Raw genomic sequence first — 21,897 nt, 5'->3', positions numbered from 1 at the left:
TCCATCTCGGATATCAGTCGTACCAAAGTTTATGGCATATTGTCGTCTCGACGTACTCAGACATGAGGTGTTCTGGTGTTTCCCCATTTTCCCTAAAGAATCTGAATTCAGAACAGTTGTTTCTTAGTTTCAACCTAGCGAGGTGTTCATTGAGGAGGTCCTGTTAAAAAAACCCAAGACAATCCGAAGATTTTTCTTATTTAAATCAAGGAAAATCTTTGATGTTTCCCGGTCGTAAGTCCTGAAAAATTTCTTCGGGTGTCTTGGACTGCTGGATACCCATTCCAGGATACGGATAGATACGTCTTCCAGGATTTTGAGTTCTGCTTTAGGTTGGTTTCCGCTTGGGAAGCAGAACGGTTCTGGTTCAGTTAATGGAGTGTTCGCTCCTTGTCTAGTTAGAAATCGTATTCTCTACATTACCTGGTTGAATTGAAGAGTTAGAGAACATTTCAAATTAATTTCTGCTTCACGTAGTCACTACAAGATCTAAATCTCCAATTCTCCATCAAATTTTCCTAACTAAACTATGATAAAAATATAAAAAAACACTGTAATCTTCATACAATAACCAACTTTATTTCTCTAGACCATTTTTGTCTATTTTTCGAAAATATCAAAGTATTGGGGAAGGTTAATAATTTTTTTCATTCAAATGTCTATATCTCTGTTTTGAATGAGCGGATTTTAATCAACTTTGTGTCGGAAAAAGCGTTTTTTAATCTGCATGGTATTATAAACTGTACTTGTGATCACTAGATGTCGAAGTTTTGAAATTCTTTCTCCAAGAGAGACAAACATCAATGAAAAATAAACAACCTAACACATGTAACAGAAGGAGTCGAACAAAAATGTCATTATAAATATGTTGAAAACAGAGTTGGAATGACCTAGTCTTATCCACGAAAGCATATATTATGACCCAATAGAAAAACCACAAATACCTGAATGATCTAAGCGACTTAGAAGAATTTGCATATATTCGACAAGTGCCGGGACCAAAAGATGACGAATTCGTGAGATTTTTCCCACGATTACATGGCAAATCTATTGTTTCGATCTCGTGTCGCTTGGCCTGTGTAATGTTACGTGTATGGGCGTGTCACGTTGTCGTGTAGAATTACCTTTAATATGACTTTTAAAAATTTACCTCATTTTTTTCCGGCCGGTGAAAGATAGACTTGTAAAAAGAAGATATTGTTACACCTTTAAGTTTGTTTTTAAAAGCTTTTATTTAACTCGCGTACGTAAGTCTTGGCTAAATGGATTGTTGACACCCTTTGATAGATTTCTAAAAACAATCTTTGTAAAATTTGATTAACAGAAACATATTTTGTCAGAGTGTTTAAAAATATGCTTACGACAAATATATAAGTATAAACGTCATCTCTTCAAACTAATCAAGTTCACTTGATAGTACTTAAATTAGAACTATTAAAACTACTGTAAAACAAGTTACAGTAGCCAAAACGGTAAGAACCAACATCATTCCCGTCTTTAAAGCTGATAATATTTAATCTCAAGTTGAAGATATCAATAATACAAGGTAAAATTATCGTGTTTATCAATACCCAAGTCGATAAATATTGACTTTTGCAGATCTTATATTTATCTGTTACTCCGTAGTACAGAAATTTATTCCAAGACTCAATGAACTCTTTCGATTGCCTGCGATTAGCGTCTGGCATTGTCCCTGTTAGTATAAATATGTTTTTCTCTGAAGTGGTTCGAGAATATATGTCATACAAGTTGTTTAAAAAGATATTATACTTTAAATTTTATGTTTGACACGTTTTTGATTTGTAATAATGACAGAATGACTTCTAGTATCAGAGAGACTCTTAACTTAATAAGAACTTTATATTATTGGAATATTTTTTTACCCATATATGATTTTTTGGAGATACAATATTCAATTATTATGGCTTCGACATGGTGATGATAGACCGATTAGACAGTGGAATTATTTTCTCAATCATCTCAATTCACAAAATAATCAAATTCAATGATTGAGATAGAGAAAAACCTCTGTCGGTCGTTTCTAGATACGTTTATCAAGAAAAACATCATATTTTCCTCTACTCACCCATAGATGGCGTCCTTATCTCTCTTGCCGACGTCGGGTACGGCGCCGCCCATCACGTGATTGGCCGCCGGGTTCACATGGTTCGCATGGTACGGGTGCATGGCATGGTTCAAGTGGGGCGAGTGGTGTAGTCCGGGAATGCTGGGCCTGTGTGCCACGTGGGGCTCGTACATGCCGCCCGTAGCGCCGGTGTCCATGTAACCCGAGTGGATGCCATCGTCGTACTGGAAAAATGGAGATTTAGGTGAGAAAAACTGTAATGGAGGTCTTGGTCTCGATGAAAAACAAACAATGAGGGTGCTAGGAATATGTTTCTACGGTAGGTTTGTTAAAATCAATTGTAGTTTTTGAGATTTTAAAAAATATATTTTTTGTAAGGCTTTGGTGGTTTTGGTCTCGATGATAAATAACTTATGAGAGTGCTACTAATAGGTGGCTATGGTTGGTTTGTTAAAATCAATTGTAGTTTTTGAGTTGGGCCAAAAATATTTTTTGTAAGGCTAAAAATCTCTTGGTGGTCTTGGTTTCAACAGAAAACAAACAAGCGTGGTTCTAGAACAATGTATCTAAGATTTGTTTGCTCAAAATAGTTCAATTTTTTAGAAAAATACTATATTTAATAATATTTTTTTTTAGAAATTATTTGAAAAGAAAATATTGATACAGTAGCTTAAATAAAATTTATATAAATAGAGAAAAAAATACAAAACCATCTTTAATCTCGAACGGTGACGCGCATAATCTAATCTTTTTATCAATAGATTGTTTCTTTTTTCTGGAAATTCATAATAAAAATTCTAATAAAATTGTTAGAATTTATTTTCCAATTGGCCTAGAAACAAGCAAAATTTTATTTCAATGTTCGTATTAATTTTAATATAAAGTTTGTTTACTGGCTCTAGTGAAATTTATCGTTTACATAAAATTTCAATCTGCTGATAATGACACTTTGTGATGTCTAAATTTTTGGCACTGAGTAGAAACATATAATTTTACTCCCAGAGCTTGCTATTAAAATAAAATTCTCTGATATAATATTGTATATAATGAACTATATGTCATATATAATTGTACTTCTGTTTTAACATTATAACTGTATCATTTTTCTTTATGTAACTTTTATCCTTTTTTAAGAGTGTGGCAGAGATATATAGGGTGTCTCTGAAATAAGTGCAAGCATTTTAAGTGGTACTAGAGTTCGATTCAACATCAATAAGGTATTTTGCAAAAAAAATTTGAAAATTTTATATTTTTCTTGACATTTTTGATACAACAAAGCAAAAACGATACGGTCTTAATTGCAGACAATATACACGACCTACAAGAACTGGTCAACAAGGTAGGAGAACAGAGCAAAACCATGGGTTTAAACATCAACATCAGGAAAACCAAATTTATGATTATATCCAGAAACCCAGCTGTGTTTATAAACTACATCCTAACATTTAACTCAAGGCCCATAGAAAGAGTAGATAAATTTAAGTAGTTGGGCATCTGGCTCTCCGAAGATTGGACATCAGACAAGGAAATTAAATGTCGCATCGACCAAGCTCGGCAGGCATTCTTGAGGTTTCGAAAAGTACTTGTCTGTTCTGATATTGACCTTAGCCTTAGATTAAGATTCGTAAAGCGTTATGTGTGGTCGGTGCTCCTTTATGGTATGGAAGGTTGGACATTGAAAGCAGCTACCATCAACAAATTGGAGGCTTTTGAGATGTGGCTATATCGCAGAATCCTGAAGATACCTTGGACGGCTAGATTGACAAATGAGGAAGTTCTCAGACGCGTTGACAAAGAGCGTGAATTATTTGAATTGATTAAAAAGAAAAAGACCGCATACCTGGGGCACATAATGCGAAACCCCAAATATCAATTCGTGCATTTGTTGATAGAAGGCAAGATCGAAGGCCGGAGGGGTATCGGAAGGAAGAAAATGTCTTGGCTGAGGAATATTACACACCGCCCGGAACAGAGAATGGAAAATGTTTTTTTCGCAAACATCCATTAATGGATCTGCACTAGAAGAAGAAAGCAAAAACAAAGCGAATGCAGATTCTCTTGGGAAAATGGGGAAACACCAGAACACAAAAATCATCAACACCACGTTTTGACTGAACAGTTAACACTGGCAGGTAAACCGTTACGTTTAGACGTGGCTTTAGTTTCCGTCAAAATATTTCGGCAATGTTACCCGTTATTATCTTCAAATCTTAATTACCACTGACATTAGACACCGCACAACGCAGTGGCGTATTCAAATGAGAATACGACGGGTCGCGAAAGCCATTTTTAAGGCGCGTAAATTATTTTATACGCTCCCTAATTTGCATAAAATTCTCGTTAGGCCCGTTCTAGACTGTCGTTGTGCGCCGCATTTTAGGGGGACATGGGGCAAGGGGGGACTACATCGGCTAAATTCCAGAAAATAAGAAATTAAATAAATAGGTATCGTTAGTGTGTGTTTTTTTCGAAGCGAACTATCAAAGCAATTAAGTGAAATTCTTGTATAAAATTATACAGGGTGGTGCAAACTGTATTTCGGAAATTTCGGCAGTGTATTTTGTAGATAAAAATAAATGAAAAAGTTGGTATAAATGTATGTCCTAAAATGCTTAGTTTCGGAGATACAAGTTTCATTTTTATTTCAATTTTTTTCAAATAATTTCTGAAGTAACGTCAATATTTGGATGAAAATTGGTATCTGGAGGTTTTTTAACATGAGAAATTTGATTTTGATGTCAATATGACTTCTACATGTAGAGGGCGCCACCTACATATTTTTTAACTTGTTGGGAGAGTAATAACTTTTTGTCCGTGCCTGTATAAAACTAGTGAGTTAAAAAATATACATTTACGGCGTTTTTTACATAAAAAAGGTCTCTTAATGAACGAAATAAAGCTAGCTTTAAGCATTTTTATCTTCGTAGAAATCTGGTATCTAAACAATGTTTTTTTCAGTAGTTGAATTTCTTTTTCGTGTTAATAAATTTAGTAAATTATTTTTTATTATAAAATGTGTGAATATTGGAGTACTATTATATTCCTATCAGCCATCGAACAATTTCATCCATAAATATTTAATTTAGAATTTCGAACAGATTTTCTATCAGCTCGGAAAATGTTTTTCATCATTTTCACGAGTAATTGCACACCAATACGATACGTTATTCTATTTATTGAAAAAAATTTAATATCCATTTCTAGCAAGAGGCTTTTTAAAAATTATATATAAATAATAATAATATATATTGTTATTGTTCAACTGTTATTAAAATAAATATATCACTTTCAAGATGAGATTTTGCCGATAAAAATCATTCATATTTCAGATTTTAAATAATTATTGTTATATTTATTTTACTTTTTCTCTGTAGTATGTGTATTATTTCCTATTATTTATTTTTATTTAGATATTATTATTAGATTTATTTAGATATTTCAGCGTGTTTCAGCTGTGGTCAATGTCAGTTTTCAGATTGTCAGTAGAATCTCATAAAAAGTGAAGATCAATGAAAGTCCAACAAATTAGGACCTTGATTTTTTAACTTTTTTTTAGGACCTTATTTCTAATAACTTTATTTAATTAGAATTAATTTGTGTAATAATCAAAAGTAAAGTAATATTATTGATATAAAACAAATATATTTGTACAGCAAAAATTTCAAACATTTTTTTAATTAATTGAGAAAATATACTGTCATAAATGTCACTCAGTAATTAACAGGGTGGCCAATCCATTCGACGTGCCTCTTTATCTACAGATTTTCTCTCAAAATAACAGAAAAAAGCCATCGAAATCTGTCAAAATTCAAGCCGAACGTTAAGGTCGGGAGACGTATAACCGTACAACGACAATGAGACCGTAATATAGCCCTGGTCGTAAACGTAGAAAGTTTTAAGGAAGATTTATATTTATGACGTCGTAAAGCATTCTTTCGAGCGCCCCGGTACATGGCCTACGACAAAACATCAGGTAGGATGACGTCCCGAGCGAAAAATACAGGTATTTGTGTTGTCAGAGCACAGAATTTTGCGTTTTGAACTGTTCTTCATGCTTTTGGATGAGAAATAAATGATTATGCTACACTGATAAAAAAGATAGACTTGAACTAAAGTCGTCATCGTTCTTGAAAAAAAATTTAGTGGCAAGAGAATTTATTTTAGCGTGAAAGAAAATATTTTGCCTGAAGAAAAACTCTCTTAACTCAAGAAAACTTGTTCTCTTGAAAAATTCGAAAATTCCTCTTGAATCTATTTTCATTCAACCAAGTGCACCATTGTTTTTAGATAATAACAAAAATACGCTAGGAAGTACTTCATTCAAGAAACATGGCTATTTTTCCAATAGCTAAATACTCTTTTGATGAAAAATAATAACGACACGCAAAGACGATGACGATGGATTCATAGGTCGCACATCATAGTATTCGCACGGGTTTTGTTGCTTGGAATTTTCCACTTGGAATTTTGTATAATTTGCTTTTTAAACGCATATCGTATAACAAATTAGTGATCGTTATTAACATGCATTTATTTCCGGCCAGTCTTCTGCATATCATGAGAGCCTTTATGGCTTTGCTGGTAGTGTTCTTAATATGCCTGTTTCCTGGACAGTAAACTCCTGTGGAACAGGCATATTAAGAACACTACCAGCAAAGCCATAAAGGCTCTCACGATATGCAGAAGACTGGCCGGAAATAGATGGGGCTGCTCCCCTAACATTTTGCGCTGGATGTATACCATGATAGTAAGACCCATGATTACTTATGGAGCAGTTGCCTGGTACACAAAACTAGAGCAACGGACGGCAAGGCTAAACCTATGCAAAGTCCAGAGACTACATGCGTTTGCATCATAGGAGCCATGAGAACCTGTCCAACAGCAGCAATGGAAGTCATTCTAGATCTAACACCACTGCACATTGTCATTGGTAGATATGCCAATGCGACAATGATTAGAATGGTCACTAACGGAATTAGTACTGGGAGAATTGTCAGATCAGGGGCTTGGAACACCCTCAAAAAGGAAATACTACTCCTGCAACTCCCAGTGGACGATATGCCAAGAACGTACAACTTTGACAAACATGTCAATGTAGTATTGAGCAATAAGAAGGATTGGAAGAGCGAAACGCTTGCCCAGCAGTTAAAAGACCATACCGACCATACCATAACTTGATATACTGATGCTTCCAAAACCAATACGGGAACAGGGATCGGAGTATTTGGGTCGAGAACTAAATATTCCGAACCAATGGGCACTTACCCTAGTATCCTACAGGCAGAAATCTACGCTATCAAAAGATGCGTACAACTTATCTTAGATAGGAACTATCGGAAACAAGAAATAGCCATCTTATCTGATAGTCAAGCAGCGTTAAAAGCGATCAACTCAGTCTCAATCAATTCGAAATTGCTCAAAGAATGCATAGAGAAGCTGAATAAATTAGGCAAAGAAAACAAAGTCCTCCACACTGGGTGCCTGCTCACCAAGGGATAGAAGGCAATGAAAAAGCAAATAATCTAGCTAGGAAAGGAGCGAACACTCCACTAAGTGGACCAGAACCGTTCTGCTTTCCAAGTGGTAACCAACTCAAGGCGGAACTAAAGAACTTGGAAGATTCCATCCGCAACCTGGAATGGAAATCTTGCAATGGTCTAAGACACTCGAAGAAGTTTCTGAGGGCTTATGATCAAGAAAAATCACAGATCTTCCTGGGTCTGAGTAAGAACAATCTTCGGATTGTCACGGGGTTTTTAACAGGGCACTGTCTCCTCAATGAACACCTCAGTAGATTGAAACTAAGAAGAAACGGCGAATGCAGATTCTGTGGGGAAGATGGTGAAACACCAGTACACCTCATCACTGAGTGCGCCGAGACGACAACCATTCGTGCCATGAATTTTGGTACGACTGATATTGGAGATGGAGAACTACCCTCTATAAAACCGTCCCAGATACTGGCTTTTGTCAAAGCCCTGGGACTGTATGATGAGTTATGATTCAAGAAAGGGGGACACAATGGATCTGTAAGGTCAAAGTGATTAACCCCCCTCCCACTCATTCTAAATTCTAAAATTCTAAAACATGCATTTGTCATTTTTTATGGACAAATTTTAGGATATATGGATTATTTAAGGAGTTTCTGAAAAAATGGAAATTAGAGCATTTATTTGCTATATCTGAAGGTAAGAAACATTTACCTAATTCACCTGTATAGATAATGCATGCGTGACTATAGATAGAATAAGAATATATAGGTATCGATTTTTGTATGCAAATAATTACAAAAATTTTAGAATTTCAAGTCGTCGTATTAAAAAAAAACAAAATGTGACCAAAGCTTATAATTTTAATAATTTGTTTGCTTTACTTTGATTACTCGTCATGTAACACTTTTTTTGTAATTTGTAGAGTGATGAACCACCCCAAAAAATACCAAGGAGTCAAGAAGCAGAAATAACTACCTACTATCGAGGAAAATAATATCACTTTACTTACTACAGACTAGGAAAACCTAAATTTATCAGAAAATAATATACCTCGTAATATGCCTGTATATGGTGTATAGACTTCGCAACCAAATCAAAATAAATTTTAGTTGAGTCAATGGTATTCGCTATTGGTTTAAGGAAAGTCTCTCTTTAATCAAGAAATGTCCCTTTTCAATCAAGAATTTTTGCATGAATCTAAGAGACTATTGTTCTTGTAGCAAGAACTTCTTTGCATATTAATTTTGGGTCAAAAGTGAAATACTTTGGACAGATAGATTCTTCTATTCTCTAAAGTAATTTTTTAAAGCTTATTAAAAGATAGTTAATTCTTTGGGCAAAGAATCGTCGTTCTTGGCCCTATTGAAAAGCGCCAATCTTTTGGGTCAAAGTCATATTCATTTCGAGTGAGAGTGTACGATTAAAATTGTTTATTTTAGAAAAAAAGCCGATTTGGAAATCACAGTCACCAATTTTTGGATATGACCAAAGGGTTATTCGACTCATCTCACCAGACCATACTCTTAACGTCTCTAAAGTAATTTATGGTCAAATGATTCAATTAAATCGCCATCGGTCAAGTCGCGAATTATTAAAAGATAATTTGTCAAAAGAAACAGTAATCTAGACAGTTTTAATTGCGGTACATTCCCAGTCAACGAACTTGGTCTCAATTGGAGAAAAACGTCGCAAAAATATATTTATCCGTCGCGGATCTTAATGAGCCCGTGTCTTGTGGAAGTTCTAAAATTAGAACGCTGAAAATTACACCGTTAAGTAGAGAAGATCATTAATAGAAAAAATATAAAAAAAGAAAGAACAAAGAGAAAAAAAAATAAAAAAAATAACAAAAATAAAAAAATAAAAAAAAACAAAGGTATAAAAAAATTTTAATATTTAATCGAACGAATCGACTTAAATACATATGCAGCCTATTTATCGATAATAGCTGGTGGGATAATGGTCGTTTCATGCAGGATAGGAGTTAGAAAGAATGAAGTCTGCACGTCGACTGGCCATAATTCCTCGCGTTGTATTATTAAAAGCGATAAAATAGTGAAGGCTCATAAAAACCTAGCGCTGATAATTAGATAATTGCACTTTATTACCAATTTTGCGGAAAAAAAATGATGGAAATAAATCCTCTGGCTCCGTATTTTAAATAAACAATTACTTTGATTTGATTTAATTGGTTAATCACGTTTGTTCATTTGTATTCTCGTACTGAGTCCGTAACAAAAACCATAATACCAGAGAGTTTGAACATTAAAAGTATCTTGCACTTTTTTTTAAGGTTTTGCACACCCTATATCATTGAACCACACTTAGTAAGATTATATAGTTTTGTATTTAAATTTTCTGCATACATAATCATAAAATTTACCATACGATCGAAAAAAAACGGCGTCAAAGACGATTGAGGAATGACAATCGATAAGAATTTTGAGCGAGGTCAAGCTATATACGTTATTATTTTTATATTGAGTAAAAATAATTCCCAAATTTCTGAAAAATATTTTATAACCCCAAGTAGCATCTATCTGACTTCGAACTAAATCTGACCTGAAGCGACGTCAGACTTTGTGCAAATTTAGGTCGGGTGCTGGTGATACGACCGGTGACGTCGCTTTCCTATTAAAAGCGACGTCGTTGGATCCGAGTCGGTAAATCCAACGATCTGTCGACGTACAAAATAACAACGTACCATTTTTATTAATTTCCCAACGTCGTTCCAACGTTGGCTTGCACGACGTACCTATACTTGAACTAGCCCGACGTCTACCCGTTGTCCGAATAGGATACGTCTCACTGATAATCCCTAAAGTAACGTCCAATTATATTTTGTTGTATTTTATGTTCATATATTTAACCTAATTTACGTATCTCTATTTACGTCCGTAAATACAACCCATTAAGTAGCATTTGCGGCCTAATAAACATCATGAACATAACCTAATAAAAAGTTTTTGTAAACAAACTTAATTTTTTTTATTATGCCTAAAAAAACACTAAAAAGACATTTAGACATTCATCTACATTTTACAGAAAGAGGTCGAGGCTTTTGCAAAATAATAATAGTAGTAGTGATGTCTTCCCTCCACCCACGAATGCTTTTTATCCGGAAGAGATACTGCATTACACTGGTGCAACTTAATTTCATTTTTTAGCTTAGGAAACCAGCAGACCCCATCCTCCTCCCACATGTGAGGTACTGGTTCCAATTCTTTTAAATTTTGTATATACTATCTTAAAAAAGTAGCTGCCCATTGTTTTAAAGAGAAAACAATAACTAAAATATAGTTGCACACATCCACAAATCACTGATACGCAAAGTGAGGTTACGTGGCGTACGTTGGAATTATATACGTCATAATACGATTGCCGGTCGTCCGGTTTGATGACTTCGGTCGAGTGAGACGACTAATGTTGGAGACCCGGTCGGAATTGGTATATTGGTAGTTCATATTAAGTCGGACACAGAAATCCGCCATTCTTAACAGGTATCCGATTGTCAGCCATTTTAAAATCATTTTTTGTTTTTAAAATTTATATTCACATTCCGATTTCTAGTAGAATAATATTGAGAAGGTTGAGTTTGGGGGGAACCACAGTACAATTTTATGATTAAACCAGCTAGAAAATAAAAAATATTTTGTAAGTTACTTTTTTATAGATATTTTTATTTCATAAATCTACCTACTTTTGAAGGCGCTCGTTGTTTTCCGGAGTATTTTAATCAGATATATATCAAAAAGTGACTTCCGTTGACAAAACTGATGTCTGGATTAATGATTCAGAATTATTATAATATGAAATTAGGTAGGCACTTATAGTTCTATTCGAGGAGTGATTATGAATCCATTTGTAATTAGGTAGTTTGGTTAGGTTTTTATGTATTCTTGGTAGCGAATATGAAACCAAACGTAACGTAAGTGCTTAGCGACGAATTCAACGTAATATGACGTTGGTAATTGGTAGAATTACATTCCCTATTAGGTCAGATACTGACGTCGAGGCGACCCGAATCTGTATTCCCCATTTAGGTGCAAATAAGGGTCGTCAGGCGGTCGAACCGACGTTGGTACCCGACGTCGGGTTTATTGAACGCGACGTATACCCGACGTTAGATAACGTCCAAATGCTACTTGGAAACAGATTTCTGTAGCAGAAAACATCTTTCCATTTTTTGGCGAGTTTTATGTCAATTTTTAGTTAATGACGTCTCTGAGATTGACATCGCCCAAATTATCATCTATTGTCATTCTCCAACCGTCTTTGACACCGTTTTTTTTTCGTTCATACGGTGTTATCATACCCAATCATAGAATTTATATTTATTATCATAGTTTTAGTGAATATCTCTACTACTAGAAATTTTAAATCTTGTTCAACATGCACTTATAGGTTAATACTTAATTTAAAAACAATATTCTTATTAAATCTACAAAAACATATTTTTTTGAAAATTAAAAGAAAATAACACAAAGAACCACCCACAATAACCAACATCTACTATGAAAAGAAATAAAATATAATAAATAGTGTATTAAAATTGTCATATTTACATTTTTTTGTAGCACATCCATGATGATGTTTCTCTAAAGAATTCCCTCTTTACGCTTAACAACTTTTACACCTAGAAAGAAAATGATGGAAATAATGGAAAAAACAAACACAGGCCGAGGTGCGGCGGTAGGCGACACGTCAACACTAAAAGTCACTTCGTCGAACACTACATTTCTTCACACTGAAACAACACTAAAAATCGGAATTTTTGTTTATTAAATTTAATTGCAATGCAACTGCTACTAATTTTGGTAGGTAATACTAAAAAAATATATTATTTACTTTATGATAATATTATTTTAGTTGTTCATTACTTTAATGAAGACTCTTTTTTATCTCAGTAAAATTTTAGTTAAAAAATATGGCTTCTTATTTTCAACTGTATATTAAATTAAATTAACAGAGAAATTAAAATTTGCTACGCTGCTGTATAGTAAATTATTCAGAAATTATTATTTCAAGGAATTTATTACGAGTAGAAAAAATATTGTACCGGGTTGGCGTTGGTTTCTATGTAGGTAATTTGACAAATAAATAAAGCTGTCTTTTAGTTGTCAGTTTTGAGTCAATATTTTTTAATTCTCTTTCGTGTCGATTGCTGATTGAATTGGAGCCAGAAATGGCTCAAAACGAAATAAGTAAATTACCAACAAATAGTCAGGCTGAGGCGACAAATGTCATATCCAAACTACTTCCATTTAAATCCCGAGAGAGAGAGAGAGATAGAGAGAGAGGTATTGGTTTATAGAGCGCGTCAACAGCGAGGGTTTTTTAGCGCTCAGCAACAAGCTTTAGTCAACATGAGGCCATTTTAAATTGTTAGAAATTAAAGTTTTTTCGTTATGTTGATGCTTTCTTCAAGAGGGGATCAAGAGGCCCCTTCTTGATCCCCAATGACTGAACTAATATGTTCATAGGAACTTTTTGTTTCATTTTTATCTGTAGAATCACATACCGGAGTTAGATACACGATTTTTTTGACACCCTGTATAATAGGAAATACGAAGATGCTATAAAACTGTATGTAAATGAATTAGATTCCAAAAAAAGATGCCTAAAAAGACACAATTTCAAAATCATTTTATTTCCTCACAAAACTGGGAGGTACCATGATGGTACTACCGTGATCTCCTCCACGTTCGGTTTCGGTACTATCCTCTTATTAATGTCGGCGATTTATTTAATGGTTTTTTGCTTGGAAATGGTGATTTCCAACCGGATCGGCTCGTCTGCGACGATTTATATGCGGTACCACTCGATCGGACGGTACTCATTATCCGGCCGGTACGTCAAAGCGGACCAATTAATTTAATTGAATTAAAAACACGCGATTATACGAGTTTTTTCACGCCGCTGAATTAGCCCGACTTAAGATCAGAACGGTTTTTTTGTTGGTAGTACCGATCGGGGTTTTCGATAAATTTTTAATATTTCACTCTAACCGGTTGTCTCGGTAGTACCCGATAGATCCGAAATTGCGATAGTTTAGATTGTTTAGTCTTGATTTAATGATTGACATAGTTGACATTGAAGTTTAGTGAATAGGACTGATGCTAAAGGATTACAAATAGATGGAGAATAGAATATTCAGAAGTAAAATCACGATTATCAAGTAATTCTTATTCAATCCAAAAAATTAAAAAATGTCTTATGTTGTATTAACAGATGTAGAGAGGGGAAGAATTATTGCTTTCACCGAACAAGGAATGCTCCAGAGAGACGTAGCAGAAATAGTAGGCGTTACCCAGGGTGTTGTATCGAAAACATATGCATGATACTTGGAATTAAGAACGCACAAGGATAGGCCTATACAAAGTCGTCAAAGAGTCACACCTGAACAACAAGACCGCCTTGTGTGCTCTACTATATTTTAGTTGAAACCATAAGGAAAAGGCTTCGTGCATGAGAGTTTTACAGTAGGAGAGAGAAATGGACCCCACAGTTATCTCGGCAAAATAAAATTGACCGGCTAAATTGATGCCTTCAACATGAAAACTGGACAACTGAGAATTGGCAAAATGTTCTTTTTCCGGATGAGACCAGAATTGTCCTAAGATCAGATAACCATTGAATTCGGGTTCTTAGAGCTCCAGGAAGACGGCCGGGACTTCAGGCTGCCAAATCTGTATCAAGATATAAAGAAGGAAGTAAGGACTAGGAGCAAAAACTCCATTGTTACCACTTCAAGTAATTTTAAGGGGTCGGAGATATATTGATTTGGTGCTAGAACCAATCATTAGTCTTTGGAGAGCTCATAGTGCACCTCCACATACCAGCAGAGTGACTAGAGAATATCTTGAAACGGAAGGTGTCATAGTTTTGGACTGGCCTGCCTATTTACCGGATCTAAACCATGGTATAAAGAAAACAAGGTATGATCGATAGCGGCTCCAATTTCGTTAAGTTTGCGCATACCCCCTGTGACGTCATACGCCATACAAAAAAATATCCATATTGTTCAATTGCCACTAATAAAAAAAGACCTAAAATAGGAAAGAATTAGGACATAACCCCAAAAGTTATGTTTTGACATCGAGCTTGACATTTGAAAAATAATTTTCCTTAGACAAGGAAAGAGGGGGGACGGCTAACACGTATATTCTCCCGTGATCGTTTTGTGAGGCCAAAATTCGATCGGCGGCCATACTTTGGTGACAAGATTTCGAGGTGACACCGAGCGAATTTTTATGTTTTTTTGTGACAACTGTTTTGTTTTAAATTTATAAACTGTTTTGTTTAGTATGGTGAGATGTTCAGCGTATGGCTGCAAAGGCCGAAGCGAGCAAAAAGTGGCTGGAATTACATTTCACAGGTAAAAATCGATACACAACTTTTGTTATGTGGTCATAAAATGTACATTTTTTCATTATAGCAGTAAAAATATGTAAAATGCTTTTAATATGTTTTGTACCACATCCAAACCAAACTATTTTTAATAATTCCAAGTAGTATTTTCAATATCCTGTATTATAATTAATGTTTGAAACTATAAATAATGCTACTCAGCATGGATTTCTCCAGTGGCGTAGAGAATTATAATCAGAGAAATACAATTTCTGTAATAAACATTTTTTTTATATATTTTACATGTAAAAAAATGTATAAAGTATTGTTATCAAATATGTAAAATAATTGTAAACTATAAAAAAAAATTAAAAATTCTAGTGATAAAAAAGTTATATGTATAGTTGTTATATACAACTTAAATTTACCTGGCAAGATTTGCTGGGGGTGAACAAACTTGTGGTGGGCTACTTGTTACTACATATATTTTTTTAAATATTCTTTCAAAAAATTTGCTAATTTAGGTGTATAATAATAGTTTCAGTGAATAATTAATAAAAATTTAAAAATAAATAAAATAACACAAAGCTTCTAAAATTGTTTATTTTTTTGTGGAAAATTAGGATATTCTTATGATTGAAGGTAACAAATATTAAAAATTACATTATTCACTGAATCCGTACGCAAGTGTGAAGGGGAATGGCTAGATTCATTATTATACCATATAGTCGAAAAAACGACGTCCAGTTGGCTTGTAAATGTCGATCGACGACATTCCCCATATAATTTTACATATAAAATGACAGCGATCTTCATCATCTCATAGCCATCGCTGACGCCGTCTTTTTTCGATGTCGTTTTGTATAGTTTTTATGTAATTTTATATGTAGAATTATATGGGAAATATCATCGATCGTAATTTACAAGCCAACTGGACGTCGTTTTTTTTTTCGATTATACGGTATAATAATAAATCTAGACAATTCCCTTCACACTTGCTTACGGATTCAATCTTTGATTCAGTGAATAATATCATTTTTAATATTCATTTGTGAAATTGTCATTTCCAAACATACAAGACGCCGTTTTTTTTCGATCATACAGTATATATGTATATACACGTTTAAAACATATGTTATTACATTATTTTTTATTTAATTATACATTATACACAAGTTAATAAATAAATAATTGTCTTGATAATCAGTCCACTGTGACTGTTAAATAAATTTTGCATTATCGACTTAGATATTCTAATATTATAAAGATGAGACTATAAAATACAAAATTGTATATGCATTACTCAAAAATGAACGATATATTAGTTTACGTTTTAATAAATATTTTGTACCGTCTAGGTACAAGCTAATTTCTGATGCTACGCCATTGGAGAATTTCGAGTGGTGACAACTTGCCTCACATTCAGCTGCCGTGTTACCTGTCCCCTCTCTTTCCTTGTCTAAGTCATTTTCACATTTTGACACAATCAAATTTCACAGATGACACAATCTGTTTGACAATTTGAAATTGGCGCGCAGAGCTTGCTGACCAATAGTGCCGTTTATCACCTGTGACGTAGTGACCAACCTGCGCAATATCATACCTTGTATTCTTTGTAACTTTGTATCATGGATCTAAACCCTATCGAACACTTGTGGGACTAACTCAAAAGAAGGGTTAGAGCTCGTGGAAACAATCCAGGAAGTCTCGCACAGCTTATTGATGCAGCATTAGCATAATAGGAAAACATACCCCAAGACAACGTGGATAATTTAATAAAAAGCATGCCAGCGCGGATAGAAGCTTGCATAAGGGCTAAAGGTGGCAACAAGGAATATTAAAATTATCAATTTTCTTTTTAATTACAGCATGGTACCCTCGAGGAATTAAGAGTCCTTGAAGAAGACGAAACAGGAAATGGGACCATGATATTAAGAAATTGGCAGGGACAACTTAGTCTGGTATGGGTAATAATATGGGCCCAACAACAAAGAGAGATATTTTCAGAATACCTCTCATAAACAAGCATTTATTTCTTAGGCTTTTTATTAAGCTACTTCAATATGAAAAGGAGGTGAAAATAGGAAAAATCGTGGAGAATAATTATTGTTTGGTTAAGCCGTAAGAGCGATAACAAACAAGAATTTATACAGCCTGGCAAAGTAAGAAGAAATTGATATAGAGATTTAAGAGATCATACGCCGGTTTATGGATATATCGTAAAATAATAAAGGGCAATAAAGAAAATACAGTAGTGGGTTATAAATATCCGCTGATATGACATGTTTTATTGCTGAGAAGTTTCTAAGACACGTAGTAGTGAGTGATAAGCGAAAATTTGTCTATATTTATTTACAATTACTAATCGAAGTTCACACTGTCTCGCTCTAAAGAGAGTCCTGTATCTTTATCTAGCGATTTATACAGTATGTCATTCTTTTTCTTCTCTTTGGTCTCTCTTTACTATATCTTCATTCCCGAGAATCTATAATCGTTGTCAGTAAATGTGTTGTTTTATATTTTTTTTGAAACTGTTGTATGTTTCCAAATTCCTACCAACTGACATTTTGATCTGCAGTAAGTACTTTACACTTTGACATTAGATAATACATACTAATTTCATTCTCGACATAAGACTATTCCCGAACAATAGTGTACTGATTTATGAGGAGTAAAAATTATTTTTTTTTGACGATGCTGTACTTTTGAAGGAAGCAAGCGACTTTTTTGCGGAATATATTGGTGACCGATGTGGAAAAATGACAACGCGTCGTAGAATAGTTAATGTTATCGGTACCGGGCAGAGTTGTAAAGATTTAGCTATTTAGGATAAGACTTTAATTGGAAATAAGTCCTGGTCATTTGGAAATCCGATTTAAATATTGTTTTGAATTAAAATAAACGGTGCCCGGTGGCGTAGAGGTACAGGCTCTCGTCTACCAATCTCAAGTTGGTGGGTTCGAATCCCACAGCCGGCATTTCATCAGCCGACTATTTTTATTAAAATAAAAATAGTTTGGGTACCTAGGTCGACTCAGCCTTAAATGAGTACTTGGGATTCACAATCCTGAGGTAATAATAGGCGGTTGAAGTGTAGTACTAGCCACATTACCTTCCTTGTATACCGAACGGCTCTAGTATGGCAAGCTGTACCTTGCTACTCCCAAGGCGTAAAACGCTATATACGGGAGCTATTATTATAAAGGGTTGTTCACCACATACGACACGGAGTATTGTAGCTAAACGATGAGATTTTTACAAATTGTAAGTTTGGGGTTCGTTGAAGGACTATTAGAGCTACAATTTAAAAATATTTTTACAGGATACAGAGTGTCCCAAATAAATAAAAAATATCAAAGTTGTATTTTTTTAAATGGAACACCCTGTATATTATTACATTTTTAGTTTCTACGATTAAAATAAAGGTAAATTTGATTAAGGTTTATTATACTTAAACCTTACCGTTTTTGAAATATTTTCAATTTTGTGAAATTGCAGTAAAAATTTTAAGGCTTCATTTCTCCAAGGGTATCAAAGTTTTTAATACTAAATATTTACTGAAGTTTATTTACTGATCAGTTATTGTGTTGCAATAATAAAAATAATACTACCTTATACAGAGTGTCTAAAAATTTATTTTAAATAATTATTAGCTTCAAACGGCAGTAACTTCTTTAATTTAAATGGAATGCCCTGTATATTTTAGGAGAATCAGATGCACAATTAAATTGTCTATCAAATTGTATTATACAATTTTTTACCTATCCCTTCAAGTTTTCGTAGAAAATGCATTTTCTTATAATTTAGACCTCATTTATCAATATATCCATGGAATATTGACATTTTAGATTGTTTTTAAAGCAACAAATGTACAAAATGTACAGACTAGTAATATTATCGTTTTTAGCAAAACGATAATATTACTAGCCCATTTGTATGCAAAAAGAAAACTATTTAAATCTTTATAAAAGAGTATACCATTAATTAAATATAACACCATTATTTCCGCCCATATACTAATTAATTACATACTTAATTGTGTTCGTTAATAAATTATTATAAATAAATGTGGATTTGAGTCAGAAATCAATATAATAATAAGTTATCAAATTAAAGTCTCTGTTGTTATAAATAAGCATTTATTAAAAATGAAATAACATTTTTAAGGTGTTACTTTTTATCACACTGTCTAATGCCCATACAAAATTCAATTTTTTAGTATTTGGAGCAATTATTATTAATCAACGCAAACAGTCAGTTAATGTAGTTTGAATACTGGAATCATATTAATTGATCCTCTTTAACAAATATTTAGACAGTTTTTTTTTATTTTTTAATGAAATAATCGAATTATATCGACAATATTAGTATCTGTACTCTTTAAAAATTTGGTACATCTTTAAAAATAATCTAAAATGTCAATAGTCCATGGGTATATTGATAAATAAGTTCTAAATTACAAGAAAATGCATTTTCTACGGAAACTTAAAGAGATAGGTAAAAATGGTATAATATAATCTGATAGACAATTAAATTGTGCATCTGATTCTCGTAAAATATACAGGATGTTCCATTTAAATTAAACAAGTTATTGCCGTTTGAAGCTAATAATTATTTAAAATAAATTTTTAGACACTCTGTATAAGGTAGTATTATTTTTATTATTGCAACACAATAACTGATCAATAAATAAACTTCATTAAATATTTAGTATTAAAAACATTGATACCCTTGGAGAAATGAAGCTTTAAAATTTTTACTGCAATTTCACAAAATTGAAAATATTTCAAAAACGGTAAGGTTTAAGTATAATAAACCTTAATCAAATTTACCTTTATTTTAATCGCAGAAACTAAAAATGCAATAATATACAGGGTGTTCCATTTAAAAAAATACAACTTTGATATTTTTTACTTATTTGGGACACTCTGTATCTTGTAAATTTATTTTTAAATTGTACCTCTAATAGTCCTTCATCGAACCCAAAACTCACAATTTGTAAAAATCTCATCGTTTAGCTACAATACTCCGTGTCGTATGTGGTGAACAACCCTGTATATTATTAAAATAAAAAAAATCTGATTTCAATAAAAAAAAGTTTTTTTTTAAATCATGATTTTTTCCAACCCTGCTGCAAGGTGAGATCACCTGTATCCCAAGACTTCCGTTTTACAGTAAACCGCGGCTGCGACAGCCTGTACGTTTTTATTGTACCCATACAACGCGCAGTGTGTGTGTTTGTGTGTATTTTTTCTACGTAAGATAAGATAAAACGCGTGCATTTAGTAGCTAAAGCGCGAGATTAAGATCATAAACGGATCAAAACGAGATTTCGACGACGACACGGCAGCGAAGAACCGAACATTTTTATGACATCAATAAAATCCAGCCCGGCATATCAAATCAATTGATATCGATCGAATGGGTATATAAAATATTTTATTAACGCTCTATATATAGAAAAAAAGAGAGAGGACGAAAATATAATATGAGGGTGTATTTCATGAAGGAAAAAAAATCAAGAGTTGGGTGCGAAACATTTTTTAATTTATTACATAATTTATTACGTAATTTAATACAAAATTTACTACGTTATTTATTACATAGTTTATTACATAATTTATTTCCGATACGAAAGTGCTTCGTTTATCCGCTAGATCCGCTAGAGGGCATGCAACTTTAAAAAAATAAACACGTTTTTTTCAGATATTTAAAGAACTGTTATTCCGATTTGAATGAGATTTTGGATGTCTATGTTTTGCTAAGTGCTTGAACATTTAAATTTTACAAAAGTCAAGAAAAAGTACGGGGAGGGTGACAACTATAGTCTATCCAATGACAAGATCCTTGGCCGTGATAGATGTGTCTGTCATTTTATTTTCAAAGTAGATTATTTTATTTTACAAAGAATAAATTGGTACAATTGGAACGCATAGCAGAAAATTAATATATTTAAAATTTGAGAAAATTACTTCAAAATATTGTGAAAAAAAACTGTATAAAATTGAAAAAATCTAATCGATTTATTTTATTAAAAAAAGTTACAGTATGTTTTAATAAAAAACAAGCAAGGGTCTATTTTGAAAAACACAACATACCAAAAAAAGATAAAAAAAGATTTCCTGCTTTAAAGCCGTGTTTAAGCAACTTCTTGCATTTATTGTTACATTTATCAATATAATTATTCAACATTATTATTATTTACCTATCGTATACTGCTATTTTACAGATACTCCAGTTTTTGGTATCATATACAAGATAATATACAAACTTTATTTGTAGCTAATACAACTCTCTGGCCATAATATCTAGGAAACTGTCTTTGAGCACTGAATATTAACTGTAAACTATGGTCTGGGTTAACACTTAATTTCCCCTTTGAGATTTCCTCCACTTAATTTTAAAAAACACGAAACACACGTAATAACACAGTCCAAAATGCAGAATGCAAAATATTTATCATTTCTATTTGACATAAAATTATAACCTATAATTTGGCAAGAATTTGACAACTCTCAAAAATGTTCGAGTCGAGTTCATACGCATCGACGTCCGTTTCATCGTTCCGTTAAACCAATAATATTGAAATATGATCTGTCATTTTTTAAATAAACCAATAAAACTGGTTAAAAACAACAAGGGACGACGCGTGACGGATTTTTATTTAAACCCATCCATAGTCAACTTAAAAAATATTAGAAACTTTTTTCAGTTTAAATAAATGGATTGGTATGGACGCCATCTGCTTTTTTTGTCATCGTCTGTCGAAATGTTACCCGAGAAAAAAAAAACAGAGTATACCCCCATCCCTACATTAATTTTAGTATAAATATTTTTCAACTCCATCGACGACAAATTTTCTTTTCGTAAAATGGTCCCTCTAGTATTTACTACATTTTTGTCTTTTAACCTAACCTAATCTAACGCCACGTCGCATAGTTTTTGAGAAAAAAAAATGTTGAGGAATTT

General features: G+C 33.2%; 1 protein-coding gene across 3 annotated transcripts in view; it reads right to left on the bottom strand.

Moving 5' to 3' along the window:
• Positions 1 to 21,897, bottom strand: part of LOC115885312 (homeobox protein homothorax) — a 394,897-nt gene that overhangs the window by 351,604 nt on the left and 21,396 nt on the right. For 2 of the 3 annotated variants that reach the window (XM_030904184.1, XM_030904187.1), the window contains exons 2-3: positions 12,144 to 12,214; positions 2,087 to 2,310 (exon numbers count right to left, since the gene is read on the bottom strand). In XM_030904184.1, coding sequence (XP_030760044.1) covers positions 2,087 to 2,310; positions 12,144 to 12,164 — 245 coding nt within the window. In that variant the 5' untranslated portion in view covers positions 12,165 to 12,214. The remainder of the gene's footprint in view (positions 1 to 2,086; positions 2,311 to 12,143; positions 12,215 to 21,897) is intronic. The other variant, XM_030904186.1, reaches the window with a different exon arrangement.

Source organism: Sitophilus oryzae, unplaced genomic scaffold (assembly GCF_002938485.1).
Source record: "Sitophilus oryzae breed Bouriz unplaced genomic scaffold, Soryzae_2.0 scaffold_381_pilon_pilon, whole genome shotgun sequence".
NCBI lineage: Eukaryota > Metazoa > Arthropoda > Insecta > Coleoptera > Curculionidae > Sitophilus > Sitophilus oryzae.
This window is presented reverse-complemented; position numbering and strand designations above follow the sequence as displayed.